At 36.7% G+C, this 19,561-nt stretch overlaps 1 protein-coding gene across 1 annotated transcript; it reads right to left on the minus strand.

Annotated features, from left to right (window-relative positions):
* Positions 1-7,850: 7,850 nt before the first annotated feature.
* Positions 7,851-10,182, minus strand: LOC107929283 (clathrin light chain 2). The gene is made up of 3 exons (XM_016860655.2): positions 9,701-10,182; positions 9,349-9,502; positions 7,851-8,390 (listed from the first exon to the last, which is right to left on the minus strand). The coding sequence occupies exons 1-3, from the start codon at positions 10,027-10,029 to the stop codon at positions 8,088-8,090; spliced, it is 786 nt and encodes a 261-aa protein (XP_016716144.2). The 5' UTR covers positions 10,030-10,182; the 3' UTR covers positions 7,851-8,087.
* Positions 10,183-19,561: the final 9,379 nt, after the last annotated feature.

Genomic DNA, 19,561 nt, shown 5'->3' on the forward strand with positions numbered 1-19,561 from the left:
GTGTGGATGAAAATAGGCCATTTAAAGGTAACTTTTCTCACCCATTTTGACATTAACCTACACTCAACATTCACATACACCAATATATCCCAACCAAGCAATCAATAGAAACTAAAACATGTTCTCCACATGACATAACATCACAAATATTTCATTTACTTATACATACCTATCCAACTAATTTCATTGATTCATCAAATTCTACTACTAATTACATAAACATACATACAATATATATATATCATTACCAAAAACTCATAGTGACCATACCGAGTTCTGAAAGCAATCTTCGGCACATCACACTCTTTCACCTTTAACTGATAATACCCAGATCTGAGATCTAACTTCGAAAATACTACAGCATCTTTTAGTTGGTCAAACAAATCGTCAATACGAGGCAAAGGATATTTATTTTTAATTGTGACCTTGTTCAACTATCTATAGTCTATACATAGTCTCAAAGAACCATATTTCTTTTTACAAAGAAGGCAGGTGCACCCCAAGAAGACATACTCGGTCTGATGAACCCTTTGTACAATAACTCTTGAAATTTTGTCTTTAACTCCTTTAACTCAGCTGGTGCCATACGGTATGGTGTTATCGATATCAAAGCTATTCCCGGATCACATCAATTACAAACTCAACTTCACGTTCAAGTGGTAAACCCGACAATTCCTCAAAAAACACATCAGTAAACTCATTAAAAACTGGTAATTGTTCTAGCTTTGATTCAAAATTCCGAGTATGAAGAATGTAGGCTAAAAATTCCTTATTACCTTTACACAACAATCTCTAAGCGAAAAAGTTGAAATAATTTTAATAGTATCATTCAGATTCTTAGACTCAACTTGAATTACTTCTCCTATCTGACATTTCAAATTAATCCGTTTCTCTCAACAATTCACTACAGCATCATGCTTCGTTAACCAATCCATTCCCAAAATAACATCAAATCAGCAGTGAATTCATGGCCTTTTACTTTCAGTGGACAATTTCGACACACTAAATTAACTATCACACTTTGGCCTAATGGATTAGTGACTTGAATATCATAATTAGTAAACTCAACAGGAATTTTCTTTTGTTACTAATGCAGTGCAAATATAAGAATGCGTGGATCCAAGGTCAATCAATGCATACACAATAGCATAAAAAAGATAAAATGTACCATTTATTACTTTCGGAGCTGTAGCTTCCTCCCTCGCTCGGATAGCATAAGTACGTGCAGGTGCCCTAGCCTCTAATCGGGCAGCAGAATCTTTCATACCCGAACGAGTAGTCCCAGCGGCATTGTTTTGGCCCGAACATTTATTTCTTTTGGAAGGGGACATCTATTTCTCTTTCTGCTCTTATTCCTTTCTTTACAACTGAGGGCAATCTCGAATAAAAAGATCGGTGGCCCTACATTTATAACAAGCTCCTGCCTTGCCTTTACATTCACCAAAGTGATCTTTCTCACAATATTTACATTTAGGCTTAGGAATATTTTGCACACTACCCACACTAGCCGTAGGTCTAATAGTCATCTCGTAACCTTGTTGAGTCACCTTATTCTTATTTGATCGTTCTGGCATTGGAGTGGCTCGACTAAAATCATCTCTAGATTTTTTAGCCAGAATTATTGGAAATGACTTGAAAGAACTTCTCTTGTAAGATTCTTTATTCCTTCTGTCTCTCTGCATTTTTCTGTTATATACCTCTTCCAATTTCTAAGCATGATCTAACAAAACGACAAATTCTTGTATTTCTATGCCCTCAATCATCATTCTGATTTCATCATTCAGTCATTCTGCAAGCCAAATACACATTTCTTCTTCGATTGGTACAATTTCCCGGGCGTATCTACTAAGGTATACAAATTCCCTTTCATACTCAGCTACCGATCGATTACCTTGTCGCAAATCAAGGAATTCCCTATTCTTTTTATCTCAATACCTCTTGTCGACATATTTCTTTTCAAATTCACTCTGAAAGAATTCTCAAGTGATTTTCTCTTTTGGCACCACAGCCATATAGTTATCCACCAATTATATGCTTCCTCTTTCAGTAAGGAAACAACACATCTCAAGTAATCATCTGGGGAACAAGTCATTTCTTTAAAAACTTTTATTGTGTTTTGAAGCCAGTACTCAGCTTTGACTAGACCATCATCTGACCTACCTCGGAATTCTTCGGCCTCACATTTTCGAAGTTTTTCGATCGGTGTATGTTTACTGGATCCAATCACCGGAGGAGGTGGAGGTGCTACTGGAGGCACTTCGGACGGTGCAATAGGGTGAGGAGGTTGTTGAGCCTGGTTTCGTTCTTGCACAAATTCATTAAACCATTGATTCATAAATCCATAAAAAAATTATTTAGTTCTTATTCTTGAGTCGGAGGAATTGGGACATTACTGCTTGTCCTATGCTCAGATGTCTGTACTCTACTATTGAGCTCATCATGTTCAGCATGTTTAGATCTATCTGACGTCTTTACAATCTATAAGAAGAACAAGAGTTAGTTGGATCATACACATCACACTATCACAGATTTATATGACATGTATTTCTAGACACTTTACACATTACTATCATTCCGAGAATCAACTAAACCAAAGTTCTGATACCAATAAATGTATCACCTCTAACCCTTATCCGTCATCAAAATAGGGTTACGGAGTATTACCAAACTTTACGAATTAAATACGGACATTTCCCAAACTTTGTTACACATACTAAGAATCAATCATATAACACTGATATTGTCCCTTAGATGGACCCTCGAGGTCCAATATTCACCTTAGAAGTGAATCGGGACTAAACCGGGTACTTAGGGAATTTTTCCCAAAATTTTAAAAATTTTCTTAGAAGCAAGGGACACACGCCCGTGTCTCTGCCTATGTGGACGAAAATAGGTCATTTTAAGGCCACTTTTCTCACCCATTTTGACATTAACCTGCACTCAACATTCACATACACCAATATATCCCAACCAAGCAATCAATACAAACTAAAACATGTTCTCGACATGACATAACATCACAAATTTTTCATTTACTTATACCTACCTATTTAACTCATTTCATTGATTTATCAAATTCTACTACTAATTACATAAACATACATACAATATATATAATTCACAACCACATTTCAAATTATATCATTGCCAATTCAAACCTACACATGCCATATAAACCAAAATTTACATTGCAAAAACTACCAGATTAAACTAGATAGTGTAGCTTGATGTGTTGATCCGATCTTCCGACTACACGTTAATCTACAAGAACATTAAACAACACAAGTAAGCTTAATGAATCTTAGTAAGTTCAATAGGTTAAACATTGATCTTACTGAACTTAATATAATGTAATAAATTAAATTGTAAATAAATCATACATTTTTCCTATCAAATACAATATAATCAATAAACACACTTTCTTCATATCAATATTAATAATAATCTATAAATATTTCAATTCAATCACATATAGCTTATGGATATGAGTACATCGTTCTTTTTGTGCCATAGTCCAACTATGGTCTTACACATGCATTACCATGGCCCTGCCATGGTCTTACATTTGTAGTGCCATAACCTAGTTATGGTCTTATCATCAGAATGCCATAGCCCAGCTATGGTCTTACATTTTGTATTGTCATAACTCAATTATGGTCTTATCATCAAAATGTCATAGCCCAGCTGTGGTCTTACACATGTATCTATATTGCCATGGTCCAACCGTGGTCTTACGTTCAAGGTGCCATAACTCAGTTATGGTCTTTTCATTAAAATGTCATAGCCCAGCTATGGTCTTACATTTAAACATTGCTATGGTCCAGCCATGGTCTTATTTTTCAATTCATTCTTTTCCATGGAATGATCATACTCAATCTTGCATTCTACTCGTTTTAAACATTCAATTCAATTTTCATACTTTTAAAATAATCTTAATTTCAACAACAAAATATGAATAAATATATTATACCATTCCTAAATTAAAAAATAATCATGAAAGTTTAACCATATGAACTTACCTGGGTTGGATTGTAAAATTGGTAAAATTCAGAGACTACTCGGCTAATTTTCTTTTTTTCTCGTTGATCTACGAGCTCTTGACCTAAAATGAAAAATTTTTCATTCATTAGCATATAATTTAATTTCAGTCCACTTCACAATTTATACCTTTCAAATTTCAAAATTACACAATTACCCAAACTTTTACAGTTTTTACAATTTAGTCCCTCACCAATTAACTCATCAAATGAGCTAATTTTTCTCAATTAACACTTTATCTAAATATTATAAGCTATTACACAGCCTTTAATAAACAGAATTTAATACCAAACCGTAAGATTTAGTCTCTTTCACAATTTAGTCCTAAAATCAATTTATATTGAAATTACTTGATAAAATCATCATATAACAAAATTAAAACTTAAAATACATGTTAATTCATTATAAACATCCAACACTCATCAATGGTAACATTCAAAATTACTCATAGAATCAAAAACTAATGAATTAGATAGTTGGACCTAATTGTAAAAGTCATAAAAAAACACAAAAATTACAAGAAAAGAGCAAGAATTGAACTCACATGATGAAAAAATATGAAAAACCAGCTTAGAGGGCCTTCAATGGCATTTTTGGACTGAAAATTAGAAGAAGAATAGCCTACAAAAGTTTAGAATTCAATTTATTAAAGTTAATTTCACAAAATTTATAATTTTTCCCTTTAATCACATGATTTTTGTTTTCTTTTCTGCTTATGCCACCTCATGCCTTTATTTTAGGCATAATTTCTCCTTAATCCTCCTTTGTTCATTAATTAAGCCATTTAATCACTATTTCTTTAATTAGCAAGTTTTGCACCTTTTTTCAATTTAGTCTTTTTTAGTTAATTAACTATCGAAACGTTAAAATTTTCTAGCGAAACTTTAATAATACCTTAATGACACTCCGTAAATATTTATAAAAATATTTACAGCTCGGTTTATAAAGTTGAGGTCTCGATACCTCGTTTTCAAAACCAATTAATTGAACAAATATTTCTAAAGCATAATTCACTAATTCATAAGCCTTCCTAAATTCACAATCGACTCATAAGCACTATATAGTAAAATTTATAAGCTCGTTTGTCGGATTTAGTGGTCTCAAACCACTGTTTTCGACACCACTGAAAATTGGGCTGTTACAAGAACCTTAAAATTGTTAGTACAAATCTTCGGTGGGGAAAATCTCGAACACATGAACGAAACATGAACAACAACTCGAACAGAAAATGAAGAAATAGGACAAGGCTCTAAAGTGTGTATCGAACTACTATCTTTAAGGTTCTATTCGTCCTTACCTATATTCAGTGTGCAAATGAACCTTGAAGATACAATGAAGCCTGATTACTATTTGTGTTTGGCACTGACGAAAATAGTCCACTAAGCACTGAGAAATGTATAATAAGAAAATCAATTTCTATAAAGAATTTCTCCAGTAACTCTGTAAAGAACAATCTAATAATATTAGAAGATAGAAGAAAGATAGAAAGAATTTTTAGAACTTGTTGGTATGATTTTCAAATGAAATTTCATTCCTATTTATAGGAATTTTCATGTCTCTTCACAGAGACATCTTTCAATTGGTGTCTTTTATGAATAATATCTTTAAAAAGACACATAATTGTTCATCTAATATTATAACTATTCAAGTAATATTGTTTGAATAGTTATAATTATTTGTCAAAAATAAAGTGATATAACTCTTAACCAATAACCAAAATATTTAACTTTTGATTAATTACACCCTTTCATTTGTAATTACTAGAATACTATAAATATTTGAAAATGTTCCAACAAACGTAATAGGTATGATGTTGTTTGGTTGATTGAATGGAATACACTTGTAATAGTATTCCATTGTTTGGTTGGTTAGAATCATGATATGGAATAGATTTGAAAAAGACTATTTTACGTTTGTTACAATATTAATTTATTTACAAATTAAATTTACTATTGTTTTAATTTATCAAATAAAATATTATTTTATGGGTATATCCATACACACCCAATTTATTTTTACTCTCCCCTCCCTCACGTCCCTTCCTCTTTGAAACCCGCTCTCTGTCAAACCCAAAAGTTACTGTTCCTTTTTTCAGTTTATGGTCGTCAACCATCTTTCTTACCACCTCCGATGAAATACCCAAAAATTAACAATCTTTATCCAAAGCTTTATCTCCACATCCTCTTTTCATTTTTTTTATTAGTTTGTTCTAAAAGCCCATCAAAACTAAAAACCCTTCCTTCCACTGTCTTCTCTACAACCCATTTTCCTTTTCTTCGAAAAAAATGTCGCCATTAACGTCTCTGCAACTTCTTCAGTTGCTTCACTATTGTGTCTCTTCGCCTTATCCCTTTCAACCCCAGGCTTTGCTTTCTCTGAAACCTCAATTTATGCCCACCTAGTTCCCCAAATTCGATTGCTTTATCTCTTTTGGCTGGACTCCTTAAGTACTCTTCTTTAGACCCTTTCGCTATAACCCCTAGATTCCAACTTCACTTTTCTCACATCAAACGGATCCCTCTATTAATCTCCCAAACCCTTAATCTCTCCCTTAAAGCTGGCCGAACCATTTTAGGGTTTAACGATTAGGTTTCAATTTATGTTTCTTCTTGATTTTTCTACCATGGCTATAACTCATCGATTGAAATTGTGGTTAATATGATGTTTTCGTTTCGGGTATTTTTGGAAAAAGAATTTGGTGGCTATTTTGTGAGAGGCCGGAATGGCTACTGTTTGATGGCAGCCTTGAATGGCTATTCTGTGAGAGCCAAAAATAGGCCATAATGCTACCCCATTGTTTCACTTATTCAGTCAAAGCAAACAATGGAATAAAACTACTGCGCTGAATAAGACATGAATGGGAAGCCATTCATGCCAACCAAACGTACTGTTAAGAGCTTTTATGAAGCTAATACGGCTGGTTAACTAACTGCCTTAAGCCATATGAACAACCAATTTCACGTCTTCTTCTCACTGTTTTGTTGTCGTTCTTCACCAAAGTTAGAGGAAACCCAAACTCTTTCAATTCTAGTCCATTCTCCATCGAAACAACATCAAATCAAAGTAGAGAAATTTTTGTACGTTAAACTCATTTTAGTTAGATAAGTTTATTACAAACAAGATTCATAAAATTTGACTTGATTGTGTTTAATTCAATTGTATTTTATTTTTAAACATTTGTTCAACGTGGTGCTTTGAAGAAGTTGTTTTAGTAGAAAAACATACTTAAAAGTCAAGAAGCAATGAGCGGTGGATTACGGACATTTGAAGGGTTTTTCTTCAAACGTTTTTTTTTAATTAGACTTAACCATTGGTTTTCAAGAAAAATTCATTAGTAAATAAAGAAAGAGACGCTTTAGAGGAATATGTTAATGAAATCTTGAAGGTGTTTTCAGCTGGCAGCTAGCAACTGACGGTGGCAGATAGTGGCCGGAGATGGCAGGTTTCGGCCGAATTTTGGATTGAAGCAGAAGTGCGAGCGTTTTTTAAAAATTTAATCTTTAAATATAATAACTTAAGTAATTTTTTAAAGACACACGGGATTCTGATAGGTTGAAATCATTGGTGAAAACCGAGCAACGAAAAGAAGCTTTAATATCAAACCATTGCGAAAATTTCTTTTAAGTACTAACTAGAAAAAAAAAATTTTGAGAGAGAATAGGTATGAAGCCTTAAAAAATAAAATTAGTCGGGCTTGGGCGAAGGTGAGCTATATCTTTAAGTAAAGGCTATTTCTTCCTTGAAGGAAGAATAGCTGAAAGTCGAACCTCAAGAGGAAGATACGGATAGACCAAACATTGGCTTTGAGAGAATGGTCCAAGGCAAAGCAATAGCTACCATACAGAAAATATTCACACAGATGGGCCAAAGAACAAAAGGTTTGGTTCACAAACACAACTGCTAGATGCCTAATTTGAGATGATGCTCGTAAGTACAACCTTCAAACAGAATGCAAAGGAAGGGTTATACAAACTAATTAATATCATAATCACACCGATTACTTGTCAGCCCTCGACAGCTTCATTCTGAAACTCAACCAAGCACAGCTCTCAAGCAGCGGAAACCGTCTCTGTATTAGTTACAGCTGCCACCTTTGGGGGTGGCGGCATTTGGGGCTTCAAGTGGGGAGGTGGACTGTGCTTCAGCTTCACAAGTATCTGTCGCATCCTTGAGAGATCAGTTGGCTTTCCAGGTTTAGGTCCCTGTATCACAACGATGGAAGGTTTCTTTTCTTTATCCTTCTTTCCCCGCTTCTCTATAGTTGGCACCTCATGCGGGATAAGCTCTGCAATTGCCTTCCAGTAATTTTTCTCAGCTACAGCGTGGAACTTCTCTCGGTTTTCCAAGCATTGCTACCAAATGTGATCCAAAATATGAAATATAAATTTGAGTCATCTCAATGGATACTTACATCGGAAAGAGCAACATACTATTACGAGTCAACCACCAAGAGGATTCAATTACACAAAAAGCTTCAAATCAGTTCCAACAGGTCAACTTTTGGACAACACTGACATACATATACACACTCCCATTAACTTCAGAACCAGCTCAGTTACCAGTTACATTCAACCCAGACCAACACCATATATTTTAGTTATTACCTTTATTTTCTGAAGAATTGAAGTTCATGAACTAAAAACAAACAAAATAATTAAATAATCCCCATTAGTCTTTCTCCACATAATTAAACATACCTGTGAAAACACTAAGCCTTGATAGAGGAGAAATAAAATCCCAAAAATAAAAAATTGGAGTAGAAAAATTTTAAAAATATAGTGTGCTTGATAAAAAGATAAAAAATAACCAAAAAATTAATAATTTTATTTCCATTCAATTCATTACTCCATAAAATTTGAAAAATGGGGAGAAAAGACTTTTTAAAAATTCATAATTTGAACTAATTTAAAATTCCCTGATTTACTCTCTCTTAACATTCAAATTAATTTTTTTATACATTAGCATGACAAATAATTATGTTTCTTTGTTGTCCTTTTTCTCACTTCTCTTTTCTTGCTAAAACACACGTAATGATGAATGGGCTCACTCTAGCGGACTTCTCCTACATTTCCACTTCATCTTTGCTTTCTATGTTTTCACTCAACTAAGAAAACGCTAAACCTCGAAAAAGAAGCAAGGACTGATTACACTTACATGACACTATTAGTAAATCCAAGTTCCTAACCCTTCAATCACAAAATTTGCAGTCTGACATACCATAATTACAACACCAAAATTTCATAATGTGAAATTGATGGGCAGAACATACAGTACATTCAATGGAGTTAAGAATTTTGATTGATGTATCACCTTCTCCTTGTCTCTGTTGGAGGCTTTTTTATTTTCAACAGCTATACTTATCTTCCTATAGAATTCAACTTTGTACTCCTCTGCTTCCTTTATTATTTGCTCCAACGTCTCCTTCTCTTTCTTTCCCTTCTCCTCCAGTCGAATCACGTTTTGCCTGGCAATCCATAAATCCAATCTCATCAACAACTCAACGTTAAAGCTAACTTTATCATCTTCATAAAAATAATGAATTATATAATTAATAAAAAAAGAGCCTTCCATATTTATTAATCATACACAATTTAGCTGGATAGTTTTAAAAGTTTGAACAATCAAATGAATGGAAATGAAGTTCAACTAGTGGTAAACTTACCTGCGCCACTCTCTCAAAGCAGAGCCTTCTTCTGGCCCCATCTCAGCAGGCGGTGGCAAGATTGGTCCATCCGATCCTCCGAACTCTCCGTTCAATCCTTTTTCGTTCTGCTCCGATGAGAAAGCAGAGTTTCCACCACCGCCACTGTAGATCGGAGGTGTTTCAGGTATTGATTGAGATGAGAAGACATCATCTCCGGTACCGTAGGAGAACATCGGAGGGGAATCAGCTACTGAGTCCTTAACCGAGTGGGCGTCGAAGGACTGGAACTGGTGGGAAGCGAGGCGAGGGTCGTAGCCTAAGTAGCCATCGTCATCAAAAGACGACATCGATTTTGAAGGGTTTCGTTGTCCCGACCCTACCCTACGTGATTGCTGCCGTTTCAGTAAATCTCTCTGTTTGTGCTTCTAGTTCCTCTGTGCGGTCTCCTAAGAAATGCATTCTCGAACCAAAAAAGTAAGTGGCAGAGAATTGACAGATGGCAGCCAATAAATGGATGCAATCTAAAATTTTTTAATGATGAAATTGAGATTTTAAGTTATTCTTATCCTAATATATATATTTTAATATTTTTAGCTGGATTTAAATAATAAAATTTTAATTTAAAATTAGAAAAAGTTTTTTTCATTTAAAATTTAGAATTTAGATTTTATTTATTAGGTAGCTGGAAAAAGTGAAAGGTATATATTATGAATAAATGATTGAGAATAAAAAAATATAAAAGTATGGATTTATTAAATTTAAAAATATTATGGGTAGTGTTTGAGAATTGAAATTTGAATTTAGATATCAAAATTTTGAATTTTGAAATTTATGATTTTATTATTTTTAAACTCTTTGTTTGAGAATTAAAATATTTGAAATTCAGTATTTTGAATTAATAATTCTAATTTAAATTTGGATTTTAATTAAGTCTAAATCCTAAAAACATTTTTTTTAAATAATTATTTAGGAGGATTTTTCAACATTGTTACTTGAATTGAGTTGGATCGGTTCGTCAGATTGGGAACTAGTCAAGGTACTAGTAAAGATATTAGATCAATTGACTCAAGAAATAGTACAGACTAGTTGATTGGGTGGTTGAACCAAAATCTTTTTATTTTTATAATTTTTTAATGATTTATTTATTAGAATCAGACGGATCAATCAAACCGATCGAACCGGTTGGACTAGAAAACTAGTGATCTAATCAGTTTGACGACAAGTTTAGTTCTGAATACTTTAATTTTGAATGAAAAAAATGCATTTTCCACTTTGTATGAACAATAGAAGAGAAGATTGATTGTTTCTATATATTCTTTCAAATAATTTTTTTTGAATCATGCATTGGCAACAAAATGTAACTTCCTAATTTAATATTTTTATAGTTTTCTAGGTTAAAATATTAAAAAGAACTCTCAAGTCATTTATACTTTGTTTACACTTGAATAAAATCATATTGTAACACCTCTCGCCCGACCCGGTCGTGGGACCCAAGTTATACAAAGCTACAACAATTACCAGAACATTCACACACAAATATGTAACACCCCTACCCAGTTCGATCGTCAGACTCGAGCGAGAAGATGCGATGACAAATTTTAGAACAATTATATGTAATTCCTAATAAAAATATTCAATTAAACATTAATTGATTACATACATTCACACTAAATTATTCTTTGCAAACCAAATCGAGTTTAAATTGAGCTTACGAAAGCTCTAGAATTGTAACACCCCTCACCCGCCTTCGTCACCAGATTAGGGTTACGGAAGGCTACAGTAAATAACATAACAGAATCATGCTATTTCATTTCAAAATTTATTTAAACAATCATTAATCATCAAACATTCATTCAAAACATGTTATTCATACTCAATCAGGATTAAATCGAGCTTGTGAAAGGTCTAAAAACAATTCAAAACTAAGCAAAGACTAATTTGAAACATTTCAGGAAAAAAGTGATAAAAATACAAAACAGGGGTCATACGGCCGTGTGGCTAGGCTAAGGCTGTGTATTGTAGGGTCACATGATCATGTCGCCAGGATGTGTAACTAACTGTGGCCGTGTAGACTTAATTGTAAAACATTGCAAACAATCACGCGATCGTGTAGCTGGGCCGTGTGAAAGACAGAGACTATGTCAATAATCTTGTATATAATTTACCAGTGGCACACGACCGTGTCAACCGAACGTGTGTGACACACAATCGTGTGGTAGACTGTGTAACATCAAAATGACCATTTTACAAATGATGCAATCCAAACCTTTTCACATTACCAAAACACAAGTTTAAGTGCATTTTATCCTACCTAAATAACTTCATAAACTCAATTCAAAACATGATATAATACAACCTAATAGTTGTAACACCCCTAACTCTTCTCCATCGTTGGATTAGAGTTACAAAGTATTACGACACATATCAAATCAAATAACATCATTAAATTTTTCAAACATTAATTTAAATATCTTATTCAATCCACATATTAAGCATAACTTAGATACATTTATAGGCCTTAAATTGAACTTATAGGACTCTTGAAAAATAGTTTGAAAACAATTAGGGACTAATTTAAAACAAAACAGAAAAATATGGAAAATGTAAAAATTTTAGAAACAGGGGTCACACAGTTGTATGGCCAAACCATGTACAATTCGAAATTGGGGTCACACGTCCGTGTTGCAACTTGTGTGCTCACCCGTGTACAAATCAAAATAAGGTCACATGATCGTGTCTTTAGACCGTGTAACAACCTGTGACCGTGTGTGATAAACTTGCATCAAAATTAAATAGTCCACACGACCATATGGTGTGATCGTGTGTGGCACACATCCGTGTCATAGCTCATCTCGCAGGCCGTGTGCACCTAAAATAGCTTCCAAAATAAAGCAAATTAAACCAATTTCTTAGAAGCCAAGCCATACAAAAAACAAGCATTGTGACAGCCCAAAGTTGACCCTAGTCGGGAAGTGGTTTCGGGACCGCTAAACCGAGTCACCGAAATGTTTGAATGTGATACTTATTGTGTAGAATATGTAATTATGAATGTGTGAAAATTTCAAGCTTCAATTTGGTTGATTTCATGTGAATTTAGTCAATAGGACTTATGTGAGAAAATTCTAAAATGTGATAGGTCAATGTGTGAGGACCTACTAGTGCATGTGGACAAAGGGGGGACTTGCATGTCAAATTCCCCCCCTAATGAGTAGTGGCCGGCCATGACAAGGAAGGATGGGCAAAACATGTCATGAAACATGTTTTGTTAGTGGAAGAATAAAATAAGGAGTATGGGTAATAAAGAAATGGAAAACAAAAGAAAAAAAATGTGTGTGTGGTGTTTGTCCCCCCATTGCCGTGAGCTAAACAAGAGAAAGGGGGAATTTGGTTCATCCTTTTCTCATCTTCATGCTTGCCAAAAACTAGAAAGAAAAACAAAGAAAAATTTTCTCATCCTTTGGTTCATCCTTGGCCAAAAATTTTAAGGAGGAAAGAAGAAGAAAGGTGAAGAGATTCGGCCATGCATGTAGCTAGGCTAAGGTATGTTTGATGATGTTCCATGAGAGGCATGCATGTTTTAGTTGTTAGCTTGAGTTCTACCTAACCCATGGTCTAAATCTTGCTATGTGATGGAAATGGCACTTGACCATGGATGAATCATTCTTGGTTGATGTTTGATGTTGTGGTGATGAGGCATGAGGATGAGTTAAGATTCGGCCTAGGTGGAGGTTGTGTTAATGCCATTGCATGCAAAATATGAAGCTTGTTAATGATGCATGTGATGATGGCTTGATGATTCTTGAACCTCCTTTTTAGCATTTTTTGTTGTGTGAGCACATATGTGCATTGGTTGCTAAATGGAGAAGAATCGGCTAGCAAGATGTGTGCTAAGGCCGAATGTAACTTTGCATGTTAATGAGCAATGCATGTGTTAAATTGATGAAAAGGGGGAGGATGCTTTACTAGTGTGTACATGTGTGTATTAAGTGTTGAAATCGACCCCAAAAATGGACATGCATATTCGGTCAAGGGCAAGAAATTAGCTAATATGTGGTGTTGATGCATGATTTTTGCATGTATGAGACTTTAATGTCTAATGTATAAATATGGGCTAAGTGCCTTGTGTTCATCTTTTGATGCCTAAAATGATGAAATCAATTTATTTGTTTGATTAAGCTCAAGAGCAAAGGGGAAATAAAACCGATAAAGGGAAGGAAAAAGTGGTTGAATAGCTAGCGGAATCGTTCGACAACACCCGAGGTAAGTTCTTGAGTAAGAGAGCTTAAATTTCGATGTGATTAAATCATGCTCTATGTGTGGCTATTGAGCCGAATGTGCAAGGACAATATGTGCCTTGTGTTTGAGTTTCGTAAACGAAAATGAAATATGAATGTGCTATGAATTATTGTTAGATGTGCATGATTAATTGAATGCTGTCCGGGCTAAGTCCCGAAGGCTTTGTGCTAAGTGAATATATCCGGATTAAGATCCGAAGGCCTTTGTGCGAGATACTAAATCCGGGTTAAGTCCCGAAGGCATTCGTGCGAGTTATTAAATCCGGGTTAAGTCCGAAGGCATTCGTGCGAGTTATTAAATCCGGGTTAAGTCCGAAGGCATTCGTGCGAGTTGTTAAATCCGGGTTATGTCCCGAAGGCATTGTGTGAGTTACTAAAACCGGGCTATGTCCCGAAGGCATTTGAACGAGGAGCTATATCCGGTTAAATCCCGAAGGTACGTGATTTGGTAATGAATGAGCTTGCTGTAAAATTCCAGCGAATACTCGAAAAACATCCCAATATGGGGATATGTTACGTATGTGTTGAATTTAATCGAGCCCTTACAAATAAATGTTCGCTCAGTTGATAAACGAGCTACCGGCCTTCGGCAAGTTAGTTTATTGTGTATGTACATAAGGGTTGTTAATGTTGTGAAGCAAGTTTGATATCGGTAAATTGCGTATTATGAAATATTCCGTTTAGCTAAATGTGTGCTATTCTTTGTGCATGCTGGAATTCCTTGCTCAAACTTACTAAGCATAAATTGCTTACTCGTTACATTGCTCCTCTGTTTTATAGATTTTTGGTTCTCCAGCTATCGGACTCGGGATCTTGAAGTCGAAGTCGCCCACACTATCAAAGGCTCTTTTGGGTACTATTTTGGTTGAATTTTGTTATGGCATGTATAGGACTACCCATTGTTGTCTTTCGAGTACTTTATGAAATGTATAAGTGTACAGCCATGCGAAGATGGCTTGTAGAAGTGGAGTATGGCATTAGACCATTCGTATTTATGAATGTATAGATGGTTTCATGATGTAACTATGTTGGAATGGAAGTGTTGAGCAAATGATCAGCCACTAGAATGGCTAAGTATGATCATATGTGGGCTTATGTATGACAAGGCCCTAGTTGGTCCATGAAACCCCAAATTAGGTAAGGTTCACTTTGAAAACAGAAGCTGATAGCAGCAGTGGTGTGGATTGGAAAAATCACAAGAATTCGTAGGAGTGGAATTAAATAGTGAATAAATTATGTAATCGAACCTTGATGAATCTACTTTCATATGGAAGTAACGAAACAATTATAGGAACAGTACAGAAAGAGATATTCGGGTTCTTGTGGAACAGGGCCAGAATAGTTTCTGGATTCACTGTTCCGCCTTTGGAAATTCACTATAAATTGACCAGAGATAATTAGGGGTCATACCATATATGTATGGATTCCTCTCTGAGTCTAGTTTCCATAGAAACAAACGGCATCAGTATTGAAGCTCTGTGCAGAGAGATATCCCAGTCGTAATGGGAAAAGGTCAGTGTAGTCGACCCCTGTAACATGGGAGACTTTGACTAATAAACTGTACTAGTTGGCCCGACCAAAAATTCTAGAAAAAAATCCATAGGTGGGGACATGAGTCTAGTTTCAGGGAAAAATCACAAAACTGATTTTTGAGTTGTGAAACTCAAGATATGATTTTTGAAGCGACTAGTACTCAGACTGGGCAGTGTCTGGAAAAAATTTTTTCAAAGTTTGTTAACATCTCGTGTCCGACTCCGGTGTCGGTCTCGGGTTCGGGGTGTTACATTTTATTGGTATCAGAGCTACGGTTTAGTCGATTCTAGGACTACCGTAATGTTTTGGGTCTAGCTATACATGCCATTTTATGTGATTACTTGATAGTGTGGTGATTTCCGACAATTGTAAATGTGTTTATTTATAGTAATGGATCCCGATCGTGACCGAGAGGTAGCTGATGATCTTGAGAGTGTAGCGCCTGCTCCCGCACAAGGGACAGTGCCGGCAAACTCTCAACCTAATGCTAGTAATCAGAATGATGAAGCTAGACAAGCATTCTATAGCGTGATGAATGATTGGTTTAACCAATACATTCGAACTAATATGGCTGTTCCACAACCTCCATTCCTGAACAAATACTACCCCCGCACCTACAATACCGCCGGTAACGGACCAAATAAGGTCACATAAGCCCCAGTTGACAGAATCCGAAAACATGGGGCTACTGAATTTAAGGCTATGGATAGCGATGATGCCGAGCAAGCTGAATTTTGGCTGGACAACACTATCCGGGTACTCGATGAGCTATCTTGTACACCCGATGAATGCCTAAAGTGTGCTATCTCCTTGCTACGTGATTCTGCCTACTATTGGTGGAGTACTCTGACTTCTATTGTGCCCCGAGAGCAAGTAACTTGGGAGTTTTTCCAAACTGAGTTTCGGAAAAAGTATATCAGTCAGAGATTTGTTGATCAAAAACGGAAGGAATTTCTTGAGCTTAAGCAAGGCTCCATGTCGGTTACTGATTACGAGCGAAAATTTGTTAGACTTAGCAAATACGCTCGGGAATGTGTTTCGTCCGAAGCTGTTATGTGTAAACGCTTCGAGGATGGGCTGAATGAAGATATAAAAATGTTCGTTGGCGTTCTTGAAATACAAGAGTTCGTGGTACTTGTTGAACGAGCTTGTAAAGCCGAAGAGCTTAGAAAAGAAAAGCAAAGAGTTGATGAGGGAACTGGAGAGTTTCGTAAAACATCCTCGGGAGGTCTCTTCAACAGACATCGAAGAGATTTCGAGATGATGCGGGCCAGTTTAGAGGCACTTCGGGCCTTTTTGGACGAGATCGTGATCGACCCCCTGTAGGTACACGAGGCACTTCGGTCGCCAGTGTTGGGAATGAACGTCGAGACAGGACGAAATGCCGATATTGCAGTAAATGGCATTCGGGGAGTTGTAGATTTCCTGACCGCTCCTGTTACAAATGCGGATCAGTGGACCACTTCATTAAAGATTGCCCGAGGTTGTCAGGACAGAATGCAAATCAGAGTGGGAGACCGGGTGCTACCACTGCTCGAGGTAGACCATCTGGAAATATGGGCAATGCTGGTGGTGGTCAGAGAGGATCTAGAGATGATATAACCAGATCCGAAGCCCGTGCGCCTGCTAGAGCTTATGCTATACGTGCCCGCGAGGATGCTTCTTCGCCTGATGTTATTACCGGTACATTCACCCTCTTTGATACTAATGTAATTGCTTTGATTGACCCCGGTTCTACTCATTCTTACATATGTGAAACCTTAGCATCCAGTAAGACTTTACCTATTGAGTCTACTGAGTTCGTAATTCGGGTGTCAAATCCCTTGGGTCGTTACGTGCTTGTCGACAAAGTGTGTAAGAAATGTCCCCTGGAAATTCGAGGTTCCTGTTTTCCAGCGGACTTGATGCTTTTGCCGTTTGATGAATTTGATGTTATCCTTGGGTTGGATTGGTTGACCGCGCATGATGCGATTGTGAATTGCAAGAGCAAGACTATTGATTTGAGGTGCGCAAATAACGAAGTAGTCCGAATTGAGTCTGCGGACTTGGAGGGGATGCCAGCTGTAATATCAGCAATGTTGGCACAGAAATATGTAAGAAAAGGGTGCGAAGCATACCTTGCATATGTGCTTGATGACAAAGAATTAGAAAAGAAACCCGAATCTGTGCCGGTGGTTTGTGAATACCCGGATGTTTTTCCGGAAGAATTACCGGGTTTACCACCTGTTCGGGAGGTAGAGTTTGGTATTGAGCTTGTACCTGGGACTACGCCGATTTCGATAGCTCCGTATCGTATGGCACCAACTGAGTTAAAGGAGTTGAAAGCTCAGTTGCAAGAACTGACGGATAGAGGTTTCGCTCGACCAAGTTTCTCACCTTGGGGTGCACCAGTATTGTTCGTGAAAAAGAAGGACGGAACCATGAGGTTGTGCATTGACTATCGTCAGCTGAATAAAGTGACGATAAAGAACAAATATCCGTTGCCGTGCATCGATGATTTGTTCGACCAACTGAAGGGAGCCTCAGTGTTCTCAAAAATAGATTTGAGATCGGGCTATTATCAGTTGCGAATTCGAGATCCAGATATTCCCAAAACTGCCTTCAGAACGAGATATGGTCACTACGAATTCTTAGTGATGCCGTTTGGGCTCACTAATGCCCCTGCGGTATTTATGGATTTGATGAATCGGATCTTCAGACCGTATTTGGATCAGTTCGTAGTTGTGTTCATTGATGACATTTTGGTCTATTCAAGAGATGAGACCGAACATGCTGGGTATCTGAGGCTAGTGCTGCAAATTTTGCGGGATAAGCAGTTATATGCTAAGTTCAGTAAGTGTGAGTTCTGGTTAAGAGAGGTTAGCTTCTTGGGTCATGTGGTATCCGCGTCGGGTATTCGAGTTGACCTGAACAAAATTTCAGCCATACTTGACTGGAAACCTCCGAGAAATATTACTGAAGTTCGGAGCTTTTTGGGGCTCGCCGGTTATTACCGACGATTTGTGAAAGGTTTCTCGATGATAGCCACACCAATGACGAAGCTACTTCAAAAGGATGTTAAGTTCGAGTGGACGGAGAAATGTCAGAAAAGTTTCAACCAACTGAAAACTCATTTGACTGAAGCTCCAATTTTGGTGCAACCCGAATCAGGTAAAGAGTTTGTCATTTATAGTGACGCATCCCTACTTGGGTTGGGTTGCGTATTGATGCAAGAAGGTCGAGTCGTGGCCTATGCGTCGAGACAATTGAAGCCACACGAGAGGAATTATCCGACCCATGATCTCGAACTAGCTGCCATCGTGTTTGCTTTAAAAATATGGCGACATTATCTGTTTGGTGAGAAGTGCCATGTATTTTCGGATAACAAAAGTCTCAAATATTTGATGACTCAACGAGACTTGAATCTGCGACAAAGACGTTGGCTTGAGTTGTTGAAAGATTACGAGCTTGTCATTGATTACCACCCGGGAAAGGCTAACGTGGTTGCGGACGCCTTAAGCCGGAAGTCATTGTTTGCTTTACGAGCGATGAACGTGCATTTGTCTGTTCTACCAGACAGTGTGTTAGTAGCTGAATTAAAAGCTAAACCATTATTGACTCACCAAATTCGTGAAGCTCAGAAAGTCGATGATGAATTGGTTGCAAAACGGGCTAAGTGTTTTCCGAACGAGGAATCGGAGTTTCAAATTGATGATGATGATTGTTTGAGGATCAGAAATCGTTTGTGTGTTCCAAGGAATTCGGAACTCATTTCGATGATTCTGAACGAAGCCCATTGTAGCCGAATGTCAATTCACCCGGGGAGTACGAAAATGTACAACGATTTGAAACGTCAATTTTGGTGGCATGGTATGAAACGGGACATCTCCGACTTTGTTTCGAGATGTTTAATATGTCAACAAGTGAAAGCGGAACATCAAGTGCTTTCAGGATTACTCCAGCCGATCATGATACCCGAGTGGAAATGGGATCGAGTCACAATGGACTTGTGTCCGGACTGCCCTTGTCAGCAAGTAAGAGGGTTGCGATATGGGTTATTGTTGATAGACTG

The sequence above is a fragment of the Gossypium hirsutum genome, chromosome D13 (genome assembly GCF_007990345.1).
Source record: "Gossypium hirsutum isolate 1008001.06 chromosome D13, Gossypium_hirsutum_v2.1, whole genome shotgun sequence".
Taxonomy (NCBI): Eukaryota; Viridiplantae; Streptophyta; class Magnoliopsida; order Malvales; family Malvaceae; genus Gossypium; species Gossypium hirsutum.